The 12,835-nt window shown below is 47.0% G+C and overlaps 1 protein-coding gene and 1 long non-coding RNA gene across 2 annotated transcripts in view; both read left to right on the plus strand.

Annotated features, from left to right (window-relative positions):
- Positions 1–461: 461 nt before the first annotated feature.
- LOC125739335 (uncharacterized) lies at positions 462–2,290 on the plus strand. Its single transcript, XR_007397121.1, has 3 exons — positions 462–546; positions 1,780–1,863; positions 2,273–2,290. It is a non-coding gene; the product is annotated as an uncharacterized LOC125739335 (long non-coding RNA).
- Positions 2,291–3,535: 1,245 nt separating this feature from the next.
- LOC125739307 (thyrotropin-releasing hormone-degrading ectoenzyme-like) overlaps positions 3,536–12,835 on the plus strand; it is a 64,675-nt gene continuing 55,375 nt past the window's right edge. The window contains exons 1-3 of the mRNA XM_049009279.1: positions 3,536–4,961; positions 6,724–6,997; positions 10,891–11,017. Coding sequence (XP_048865236.1) covers positions 4,120–4,961; positions 6,724–6,997; positions 10,891–11,017 — 1,243 coding nt within the window. The 5' untranslated portion in view covers positions 3,536–4,119. The remainder of the gene's footprint in view (positions 4,962–6,723; positions 6,998–10,890; positions 11,018–12,835) is intronic.

A 12,835-nucleotide genomic window follows, 5' to 3' on the forward strand; every position in this document is an offset into this window, starting at 1 on the left:
GCCCATTTATCCCTGTCCTATGTGTTCATTCCCCGTTTGGCCAGCAGGTGTTGCTGGCTGCCCTGTTCCCCCTGTCTTTGCACCAGCCCCTAGTGTGTTTCCCCTATTCCCTGGACCACTACATAGCTCAGTGGGCTGAGTGTGCAGTAGCAGCGCTGCAGTCCTGCACTCATGGGTTTGAGCTCTGCCTCATTTGTTTTATTTTTGTTTCCTTGTTTTAATTTCACCCTATTTATTTCCCAGCACGTAGTTATTGTTTCCTAGTTTTGGCATTTCTTAAAGTTCCCTTCTTTCTGTGCATGTTAATTGTTAAAGTTTCTCCACCCGTAGCCTGTTTCCCTGCACTGTGCTCATTGGTTAACTGTCCTGATGATTCACACCTGCCTTTTGTTAGTCCTTGTTATTTGTGTATTTAAGTGCCTGCCTTTGATCTCAGTCTGTCGTTGTTCATGTTACTGTGTGTTATAAGTTCTGTTCCCTTGCCTTTTCCTGGTCTTTCTTGCTCTGTTCTCTTATTCGATGAAGCCCCTTTCTGTCCCGTGAGCTGTAAGTGGATCGTAACCTTCTTTTCCTGCTTGTGTCCTGCTGTGCGGTAACACCCCAGCTCCACATCCTGCTTTCACCTTTGATGACCTGTATCTGTAAGGGGTGGCAGTGGTGGCCTAATGGTTAGGGAAGCGCACTTCTAATTGAAAGATCTGCTAGTTCAAATCCCCGACCAACAAAGTACCACTGTGGTACCCTGAGCAAGGTCCTGCTCCCTGGGTGCTGAATTAGCTGCCCCCCTGCTATGTGACATATGGGCTAAATGCATTTTGTTGTGCACTGTGTGCTATGGTGTGTCAACAATGACAACAAATCACTTTCGCTCTAAGTAGGAGCCTCACTGTTGTGGTTCCTGATAGGTGTGATGTCAGCTGCCTGGATAGGTGATGCTGTCTGGAGAATGGGTGTGATTGGTTGATTTCCCAGATCGCTTGCAGGTGGCTGGTCGGCGTTGGCATACGCCTCTTCAATTTTGTAAGAGCTTTAGCAAATGGGGGGGGTTTGAGCTTCTAGGTGGCACCTGCCCCAACTGAAATCTGATTGGCCCCCAGGGTGCTCCTGTCTTTATTTTTATTGTCTTTGCATGTCTGGATGGTATCATGTTTTATTTTTTTCTAAAGTGTTTTTGCATAGGTACCCTACTGTAAGACAAAGTGGGAAATTTAAGAACACGGTATTGTGCCTGGGTGGCATGGTGGTGCAGTGGTTAGTGCTGTTGCCTCACACCTCTGGGACCCGGGTTCAAGTCTCTGCCTGGTTCACATGTGTGTGGAGTTTGCTTGTTCTCCCCATGTCGTCGTGGGGTTTCATCCGGGTACTCCGGTTTCCCCCCACAGTCCAAAAACATGCTGAGGCTAATTGGAGTTACTAAATTGCCCGTAGGTGTGCATGCATGTGTGCGTGAATGGTGTGTGAGTGTGCCCTGCGATGGGCTGGCCCCCCAACCTGGGTTGTTCCCTGCCTCGTGCCCATTGCTTCCGGGATAGGCTCCGGACCCCCCGCGAACCAGTACGATAAGCGGTTTGGAAAATGGATGGATGCATGGATGGATGGATGGGTATTGTGCCTCATTGCACGTGTATTTAGACCTTATGGTTAACTGTGGTGGTATATTATTTCCTTCACAAGTTATGAATAAATGGCTTGGCCCCTTTTACCTGAAGAAAATAAAGTTCTGATAATGGTCCTGAGTGTTCTCTATAAATTTTATTTATATGAAACTTTCTTTAACAGGAAACAGCGAGAATTCTGCATCCGAGCAGCGCAAGGCACCTTCGACATTCCCTGGCAAAATGGCCGCTACGCACAAATTATGACGTAATACTCTGGAACTTAATACGTATGATTGATATTGACGTATTAGCGCAAGCGGAGTTACTTAGTGAGTTAAGTTCTGCATTGAGTTTCCCCAGGCGGGTGCACCGGATAGATGCTGGTTGCGTTTTGCTCCATAGTAGGCTATTCGTTTGGTCTTTCTGCTACAGGGATTAAATCACATCTATTAGATAAACAGGAGTTAATTAGGCTGTTTGGTGGCCAACACAGAAACCACAGAAAAGCATCTGAAAACCATCCGGAGCCGCCACTGTGTTTCATCTCTACGAGGCTTCCCAACCCGCCGGAGTAACTTTGCTTGTTCAGACGGTTTCATTTATGTAAAATCTCTAGGTTTGCAGTAATTGCACACCTGTATTTTCATGCAACGCTTCTTCTGTTTTCTGTAAAGCTACTTATTACGAATGGGCGTTATCTACCGGCCGGGGAACAGTTCCTGGGAAATGAAGGCAGGAGTGTCGGCTGTTTTCTGAGAGACACCAAGCCGGCTTTCAGCACTCAGCCTGGACTCCTGCCCCCCGAGAGCCATGATGGGAAGCACCTGAGCCGCATGTCGATCGGAGGACGCTCCGGGGAGCCGTCACCCTAAACGCGCACAGACCCCCAGCAATTACAGACGAGCAGAAAAGCGGTGCGTTTTCTGCTCGGGAACATATCAACACGTTTTCGCAGCGGGGATCGGAGATGTGTCTCGGAGGCAGATCCGTTTCTTCCGTGTCATATTACTCTGATTTCTGGTTATCTAGGCGTCTGTCGTGCCCATGTGGAGCAAAGGGGCTGCGATTTCACGCCTACGGAACCATCCAAAAACAATTACGGGGTGTAGAAATTCGGCTTTGTAGAGATGAGCATTTAGGCAATGTAGCGTTGTGGATAAAGAGATTAAACGCCCATACCCCCGTTAATATTCTTTTCACAATATGGCATAGGCCTTTCAGCAGTCCATTCATCCATCCATACATCCATCCTTCCATCCATCTATTTTCGATAAGCTCTTGTCCTATTCAGGGTCCTGTGGTCCGCAGCCTGTCGCAGGACGGGGCGCCAACCCATCGCAAAGGACTGTCCTTTCAAAAGTAAAGGCAAATGACATTGGCTTTATAAAAGACCCATTTTTAATCAATAAAGCTTGCAGCAACATACTATATCAGATTAGAATTATTAGCAAATACATTAGGTGCTTTACCCGAAGGACAGGTGTCCAATTAGCGGAGATGTTTGGCTTATTGAATGATACCGGCTAATTACTGATCAGCGCTGTAGATACATGAACATGACCACATTGTCTAAAAATCCATTTAAATCTTCGCGTTCAACCGTCTCAAAGCTTGGAACAAAGTTGCACATGATATCTGTGCATTAGGTCAACCCCCCTTTAGAATCAACTTCGCCAAGAGAAACTATGCAAAATATTATTATTCTGTGTAGTTGGAACGATTTAAGAGCAATTAAAACAGTGTTATTACAGTCCAAGACGCTGAACCAGATAAGTTTAAGATCTAAATGTTCAAGTATTTATGTATATTGACGGGTTTATTGATGGCTTTCCAGAAGGGGCCGGGCGCTGAACGTGTATGTCGTTATGGAAAAAATATCATAGGTTGTAAAGTTTAGAGAACTCAATACTGCATCTGAGAGCACTGGGAGACTCTACATTACCCAGTGCTGTATCCTGCTAGCACTCTGCCAGCAATTTACAGCTTACGATGTTATCTTAAAATTGTGTAGTTAATGAGAGATGTGATCAGCATTTGCTTGGAAATATTTTTTATGCTTTTCATTTTTCCTGGCTACGGGAGATTTCGCATATTCCCCGGACACTGGCGCGTTATTTTTGTTTTGACGTTTACTGAATCACTGAAAGTGTTATTAAACCACTGGGGAAGATTTGTGGAAAGTGCCTGTCTGCTGGTTCACGCATCGCTTTTATTTGCCACTGGATACGTCATGATCCCTTAAAGCAGGCTGGGGTTTGGGGACTGTGGGCTCGGAGCTTCAGTCAGTGCCGAGTTGCCACAATATGCGAGAGAGGCGCCTCTGCAGCGGCGGCACCGGGACCGGGCTGCTTTTCCTACCGATCCTCCTCTGATCCTCGATTGGGAGCGTAAGGTGGCAGCCGGAAGGTAGCAGGACCCTGAATACAAGCAAAATCCGCACTAACTGTAAGTGACTTACGATCGTTGCGTCAATGGAGTCCCTCAGATACTTTTCTTATTTTGTGCCATCCTGCATTGTTTTATGTATGCAATACACAACAGTCTGTTTAATGCCTGCTGTCAGAAATTGCTGCCGGAGACATTACTCCTGCAATTAATAGTTCACCGCCGCTTTTGTCCTGAACGCCGTTTCCCGCTGAGTATGACTTTGGAGAACAAGCGTGGAAAGGGCTTATCTTTCACGGCGATGGGGACGGAAGACGACTCGCTAAGGAACGGGAGGAGAGTCTCGGATCAGTGGGCGGACAGTGTCGCGGTCCGACCCAGGACAGCCGAGCGGCGCCTCACCGTGCACAAGAGGATGGCGCTGGGCTTTGCCGTGTCTGTGCTCACCCTCATCCTCCTCACTGTCATCGCCGTGCTGCTCAGCTTCAAGTTTGAGGACTGCTCGGGGGAAATCAGCCCGCGGGCTCCAAACACTTCCACCAGCAAGTCCAACCAGTCCCGGGACCCGCAGGTCAGTCAGAGAGATGAGGATGTCCAGCCGTGGCGACAGTCGAGGCTACCTGGCTCCTTGAGACCGCGACACTACGACTTGAGGCTCTCGGTGTACATGGACAACTTCACCTTCTCCGGAGAAGTTTACATTGAGTTTGAGTGCGTGAACTCCACCAAGTTCATCGTGCTGCATGTGGACGGGCTGCGTGTGGAGAAGGTGGCCGTGAGCTCGGACAGCAAGAAGCCCGGCGTCCTGCGCCTCCACCGCCAGTTTTACTATCCCTCCAACCAGCTGTATGTCATCGCTCTGTACAGGGAGTTAAAACCGCTCAGAATCTACAAGATGAACATCACTTTCGAAGCTCAGATCGAAAATGAGCTGCTGGGGTTTTTCCGAAGCTCTTACGTTTTGCATGGAGAAAGAAGGTAAGGCTTATTTATTCTGTAAATATTTATTCTACTTATTCATCCAGAATTGCAGGTTACTAAGCGTTGTCAATATACTTACATCAAATACAAAGTAAACTATCAAACAAGTACAACAGGATACTTTCATTCAAATGACATTCGTAATGAATATAGGCACTGATTCTGGCAAGGATTATCAAAGAGATAATTGCATCGATTTACACAAGACGCGTAAATACACATGAGCAGGCAAAATAATACGGACGCGCGTGTTCGCCGGCTGATGATCCAGGCTGCAGCTGCAGGTATGGTCGTCCCGGTATAGGCAGCCGGACCCCGGCGATCTGGATGGCGGCCGCAAGCGGAGCCGCCGCGTCTGTATCCTAATGCTAATTCCAGCGCGCCGTTATCGTCCCAATGGGACAGTGTTGGAAATCGCTCCTCATTTTATTACGCATGTTTGAATACAATTAGTGTATCTGGAAGATGAAAGACAGCTGTGACCACGCTGTCAAGAGAAATCACTCAGCCAGTATATGCTTATCTGTCAGTCTTTAAGATGGGCAGCCTATAATTTATAGTGACCCAGTCAGAGAGGCATCGTACAAACCAAGGCGTTACTTCACTGGACCGTATACGGTACACCACCTGTATGCGATGTGTTTATATTTTACTGACCAGGGGCGTTTCTAGCTTTAGAAAAGATAAGGGGCTAAGTGAAGTTTACATGGGGCTTATTTTTTTTTTGTTTTTGGAAGATTGGAATCGGGGCTAAAATACTCGGGCTTAAGATACTCGGGGCTATAGCCCCGTGCGATCGGACCTAACGACGCCCATGATGCTGCCTAATATTCTGAATTAATACCGGTCTTAGCCGATGAAGTGCGCTTTAGGCGAGCCTCACCGCCGGCGCCCCCCGTCCGATGCACAATGAAATTCGCTGGTAAATCGGTGCGCCCTATGTAGCCGCCCATAGGATTAACCGACCCTGTTGGTAAAGATCAGCAGTAACCTGACGTGCTATTCTTATCTGTAAATGTACTCCCGATATGTATTTTCCTGCTTGGCTTGGCGCAGTTCGTCACGCAGCACTGATCCTGGCCCCTCTATGTTCCTGCTGCTGGATCTGTCCCGATCGGGCCCCGGGCCCTTTATTCCCTCTCCCGGCTTCTCCTCCAGTTTTCATGTTTCACGATCACCCCTCGATGCTGGGAAAAAAACAAACTTTAGAAGATGAATTCCAAACGCCCCTGGCACACCTTCTTCAGAAAATAATGAATATACAGTTTCATGTGTGATTTAATTTTTATTACAAATCGGCACTCTGACATTAAGACGATGAATCTCTGTATATTAAGTAGGCATCGCATTTATATGGTTTTTAAGAATTCTGTATACATCCGGATTGTCTAAGTTAATAAACCACGAATTATGCTTTGAATTTTATAGGAAAATGATACGCCAGTAACGTCCAAATTTTTGGCTAAAGCGTCGGAATTTCTTACTAGGTTTATGATAACACACAATACCCAGCTAAATCGATTATCTCTCTAGCTGAACTAAGTGAAACTTTCACAGTGCAGAAGTTACTGGCGCGTTTCTCCTGCAGTGAGAATTTTATTTACTTATATATTTATTTTTACTCATGGCGTTATGACAATTTTACAGATCGCGCTAGGATTAAATGTAGCAGTATGCGTATACATATTGTGTTGATTGTGTTTTCGCCTAAAATGTATTATTATTTATTACTATTAACGCTTGGCGTGGCTGTTTGCAGGTTTCTCGCAGTAACGCAGTTCTCACCGACTCATGCTAGAAAAGCCTTCCCCTGTTTCGACGAGCCCATCTATAAAGCTACCTTCAAAGTGAGCCTGAAGCACGACAGCGCCTACGTGTCCCTCTCCAACATGCCGGTGGAGATGTCCGTGCTGGACGAGGACGGCTGGGTGACGAACTCTTTCTCTAGGACCCCCCGGATGTCCACCTATTACCTGGCATGGACAGTGTGCAACTTCACCTACAAGGAGACCTTCACCAAAAGCGGAGTGCTGGTGAGCGCATTCATGGGCCCTCAGGTGGAAGGAAGCCATCAGTTATGTAGGATGCTGGGCGTGTTTATCATAATATCTCTTTGTTTATTGGCAGGTATTTAACAAATGGACAAGGCATCTTCAAATCAGCCTTGCTCTAAACCAATTCATGAATTTTAAAGTGACCATATTTTACTTAGCAAAAATGAGGAGACCGGCAGGCAGGCGTCAATGCAGTGCAGATATGCACACAGCTAATGTCAGCATGAAGCAAAGCGAAATGCTGGACTTTTTTTAACATTTAGGTCCCAGAAAGAGGACAAGTCTGGGAAGAAGAGAGCGTACGCTCACCCAGCTAATAGGGAGCGTCCCAGAACTTTAGCTCATGTTATTTATAGGTCTTCTTAAAGTTGGCAGAGAGCGTTCTTACTGTAACATTTATGGAACGTTATTTCCACATTGTACATTTTAACAAAGGTTCTGTCAGTGTTAGCACATTATTATTAATGATTAATGTGGAAATATTGTTTTATAATAAAACTATGGTTCTATAAAAGTGCAACAGTAACACACCATCTGGCCTTGAACCCATGAAATTAGTGACATAATGTGACAGTGTTACCTGCTGCTGTACCATGCCCTTCGTGTGTGTTTATATTATTATCCTGAGCTGTAGTAGTAGCTGTAGTAGTGACACAATGTGACAGTGTTACCCGCTGCTGTACCATGCCCTTCGTGTGTGTTTATGTTATTATCCTGAGCTGTAGTAGTAGCTGTAGTAGTGACACAATGTGACAGTGTTACCCGCTGCTGTACCATGCCCTTCGTGTGTGTTTATATTATTATCCTGAGCTGTAGTAGTAGCTGTAGTAGTAACACAATGTGACAGTGTTACCCGCTGCTGTACCATGCCCTTCGTGTGTGTTTATGTTGTTGTCCTGAGCTGTAGTAGTATCTGTAGTAGTGACACAATGTGACAGTGTTACCCGCTGCTGTACCATGCCCTTCGTGTGTGTTTATATTATTATCCTGAGCTGTAGTAGTAGCTGTAGTAGTAACACAATGTGACAGTGTTACCTGCTGCTGTACCATGCCCTTCGTGTGTGTTTATGTTGTTGTCCTGAGCTGTAGTAGTAGCTGTAGTAGTGACACAATGTGACAGTCTTACCCGCTGCTGTACCATGCCCTTCGTGTGTGTTTATGTTATTATCCTGAGCTGTAGTAGTAGCTGTAGTAGTAACACAATGTGACAGTGTTACCCGCTGCTGTACCATGCCCTTCGTGTGTGTTTATGTTGTTGTCCTGAGCTGTAGTAGTAGCTGTAGTAGTGACACAATGTGACAGTCTTACCCGCTGCTGTACCATGCCCTTCGTGTGTTTTTATATTATCCTGAGCTGTAGTAGTAGCTGTAGTAGTGACACAATGTGACAGTGTTACCCGCTGCTGTACCATGCCCTTCGTGTGTGTTTATGTTGTTGTCCTGAGCTGTAGTAGTAGCTGTAGTAGTGACACAATGTGACAGTGTTACCCGCTGCTGTACCATGCTCTTCCTGTGTGTTTATGTTACTATCCTGAGCTGTAGTAGTAGCTGTAGTAGTGACACAATGTGACAGTCTTACCTGCTGCTGTACCATGCCCTTCGTGTGAACATCAGGAAAACTCGACTTTTTCCATAGTTTAATTGTAATATTCGGCAAACGTTCCTAGAACGAAAAATTGTGCGCTAGGCACGCTATACATTGCAGTACATTTCAGTACATTTTATAGTTCTCAGTACAAAAATGAAATGATTGCATTACTGTGCTGCTTTTTATACTCAGATTTTTATACTTTTATACTTCAATAGCAGTTAAAATATTAGTGTTAAAATATAGTGTTAAATCATAGTGTTAAAATATTTAAATTAGTAACGCCATTAGTGTTATTACCACAGGTTTCATGTTGAAAACCTTGACACCATTTTTCCCCAGAGAAATTTCACTTAGCGCATTAACACCTGTTACCCCTGAACATGAGTCTTTTCAGCGTCACTGGCAGTGTCGATAGCGTCTATGGTATTAGTGGTGGCGTCGATGGCAGCGTCACTGGCAGTGTCGATAGCGTCTATGGTATTAGTGGTGGCGTCGATGGCAGCGTCACTGGCAGTGTTGATAGCGTCTATGGTATTAGTGGTGGCGTCGATGGCAGCGTCACTGGCAGTGTCGATAGCGTCTATGGTATTAGTGGTGGCGTCGATGGCAGCGTCACTGGCAGTGTCGATAGCATCTATGGTATTAGTGGTGGCGTCGATGGCAGCCTCAGTGGCAGTGTCGATAGCGTCTATGGTATTAGTGGTGGCGTCGATGGCAGCGTCACTGGCAGTGTCGATAGCGTCTATGGTATTAGTGGTGGCATCGATGGCAGCGTCACTGGCAGTGTCGATAGCGTCTATGGTATTAGTGGTGGCGTCGATGGCAGCGTCACTTGCAGTGTCGATAGCGTCTATGGTATTAGTGGTGGCGTTGATGGCAGCGTCACTGGCAGTGTCGATAGCGTCTATGGCATTAGTGGTGGTGTCGATGGCAGCGTCACTGGCAGTGTCGATAGCGTCTATGGCATTAGTGGTGGCGTCGATGGCAGCGTCACTGGCAGTGTCGATAGCGTCTATGGCATTAGTGGTGGCATCGATGCCAGCCTCAGTGACAGTGTCGATAGCGTCTATGGAATTAGTGGTGGCGTCGATGCCAGCCTCAGTGGCGTACCAGTAGGTTAACCAGCCACATGGTTCTGGGCCAGACTCCTGCCACACACTGGGACAGCAGTCCTTGAAGTCTTTCCTACCTGATGCAGCAGCCTGTTCTGGTTCAGTACTCCGTGTTTTTGGGCTCTGGGCTGGGCCCCCCTCATACACCTCTGTAAGCCTGCCCCATGGATTCGGTCTGGCGTGTTGAAATGACGCGTAGCTTTAGGCCTTGTCGGTGGTCATCCGTGTCGCCGGAATCGCTCGAACACCCGCATCTCCTCGCTTGGACGCGCACCCCCGACGTCCCCTCAGACCGCATGACCACCCAGGCAGTCAGTGAGCAGCCCGGCTAATTGACCTTGAAAAAGCCGCGTTCTGACTGATCGCCGGGTTACAACATCAAGCTTCGTCAGTCAGGTGACTAGCGGGACTGCCATACAGCCGGCCATCAGCCCATTAAAGAATCCTGCAGTTTCTCTTGTCCCCCACACAGCAGGCATGTAGCCACAAAATTCTGGGTTTAAACTCCCCCCCCCCCCAGTCAGCAAAACCTGCCCTAAAGTTTATTTTTGGCTATTGGCTAGCCCCCCCTCAGACCTCCCACATCTCAGGCAGGCTCTCTGACCCCCTTTCCCTGTTCGATGGTGCTTCGTTAATCTCCTGTTGTTAATATGCTCGCGGCTTCCTTTCTTTGCAATCTACTGCCCTTGTCAGATTTTTAAGACACACTGGGCCTTCAGAAATCCAGAAATCATTAGGTGTGTCATTTTTTTCCTATTGCTTTGCAGCCCCCTTATTCCACAGCACGTTTACCAGCAGATGAATTAATCCTTTGGCCATTGTAGCTGTGATAAGGCTGTGAGAGTAAGTCTGAAGGCTATTGCCTGGCCTGACTAGATGGACATTAATCTGCTGTCATGTGATCAGGTCTATATATGGCACGGCGAGAATTTGGATGGATGGATGTGCTGGTGCGTGACGGGGCCGTGTTCGTTGGGGTCTGCGAAGGTTTCTGTGCGGCCCGTACCACAGACGGGGCCAAGTGCACCGTTTCCATGACGATCTAAGTGACAAAGTGCTACTTTAAAAGCACAATCAAGTGAGACGTGGAGAGATGAATAAATAAGTGCAAAGAAACAGAAAGTAACGCTCCGCTCTCCCTGTTTCTGTTCCTTCATGCTCTCCCCGAAGATCCGCCTGTACGCCAGACCCAACGCCATCAACAGGGGTTCCGGCGACTACGCCCTGAACATCACCAAGAAGCTTCTCCAGTTCTACGAAGACTACTTCAAAGTGAAGTACTCACTGCCGAAGCTAGGTAAGAGCCCCGGCTTTGTGCTGGGCCCCCGGTTCCTTGCGGACAAAGCAGACGTCGATCTGGAGGGATGGGGCCGGATCTGAGCAGGTCCGCGTAAGCGATCGTTAGCGGTGCACTGCCTGCCCTCTCAGTCGCCGGCGACGCCTGGGGTCACCTGATGTGTGAAAGGGGGGCCGGAAGGTGCCCGGAATGGGTGACACTGCTCTGCTTTGTAAGCTGCTTGTGTTTTGTTGGCTCGTTGGAGCCGCTCTCCCAGGAGATCGCTGATGCAGGCGGCCTCTTTTATTTCCAAACTGATTTTACTTAAACCTGATCGTTTTGATGTTTCTGACTCTGTAATATTGGGCTATGGAATTTGTCCACTTTTGGGGATTATCATTGCACTTTTTAATTGAGCATTTTGGGGTAAATGCCTTATCCTAGGAATAAAGCAGGAAGGATGTTGTGGGATATGAACCAACAACCTTCAGTTTTACAAGCTAAAGTACACTACTGTAAGGGACATTCAGTTCAGTTCAAATATAGTGCGGTGCATTGTTCCAGTACAAGGGCTTGTAAATCAAAGGGCTTGTAAAGGAGAGATTTTTTCTGAGCGATGGAACATCATAAGGTGTTCATTGGAACCAGACCTAAAATACTGTCAGTATGTTGTTTGCTCATCACCAGATTCCAGTCGAGCAGTTATCTGCTCGCACTACGCCAGATGAGTTCCCATCTCATGGGCACTAGCTGTATTGCTCTTGGCGCTTCAGATGGGCCCGGCAAAGACGCCACTTTACTCATTATTCTTATCTGCACTCTTCGACAGTCCGAGACCATATCGTGGAATTAAATCAACAGCTTCAATTACGTGGCACTGGATGTTATCAAGTGACTGCCGAGTGTCCAGACTCACGCCCCACGCATGAGCCCCCGCTGCTTCCTCATCGCATGCAGCTATAAAGCAAGAAAATAAATGAAGAAATACGTGAGTGAGAGAAGATTACGTGGGTATAATATCAGCAGCAACGGCACTGATCACCTTTCGAACCGCGCATTTGGTTTTGACGCCCCCTGCTGGCCTCTGAACTCGCCCCTGGGTGTAGATGATGAAAACATGTGCAGGCTTCTTAATGGACTGAACAGGTTTCCTTGTTCCAATGGCGATAAACTCATCTTGGAGCCTTAAATGAGTAAGTGCATGTGACCCACAAAGGCGAGAGAAATGAGCGAATCCCGTCGAGTCTTGCGCATCCTGGCAGAAAGCGATTGCTGTGCATGTCCTTGCTAGAGAAGTGGTCTGGGCATAATTTTTTACTCTGATTATATAACGGCGCCATCTGGGTCCAAGGTAGAGGCAGTTACAAGCCCCAAGGACCACAAGTGAAATGCAGAGTGGCGGAGACGAGTTGCCGATAGCAACGACGAGCGAAGCGGTTGGGTCCTAGAGAAGACCGAGGGTAATTCCTCCATTACGCTCTTTCACCCTTAAAAATGGGTCGACACGCATCCAGTTGGTACATTTTTAAAGCCCAGGATAGAGGATTCAGCTGAGGCCATAGAAAAGTGAAATTAGCTTATAGAAAATGAAAGATGCATCTTAACCTTAAAGTCACTGCACACAGGCAATTGTCCTCTTTTCTTCTCGTGACTTTTCTTTCTGCTGATCTGTCTGAAATCGTTTTAATGATTACAGTTTTCCATGCACATTTTGACACTTATAAAAATCAGTTTACAGATAACTTTCTCTGTTTATTGTAATGCAAATTATTCGTAGTTTATAGTCTTTACAAGAAGCCATATGATTTTGGGGCAGTGAATGCCACTTCTCTTTGGTGT

This window comes from Brienomyrus brachyistius, chromosome 3, assembly GCF_023856365.1.
Source record: "Brienomyrus brachyistius isolate T26 chromosome 3, BBRACH_0.4, whole genome shotgun sequence".
NCBI lineage: Eukaryota > Metazoa > Chordata > Actinopteri > Osteoglossiformes > Mormyridae > Brienomyrus > Brienomyrus brachyistius.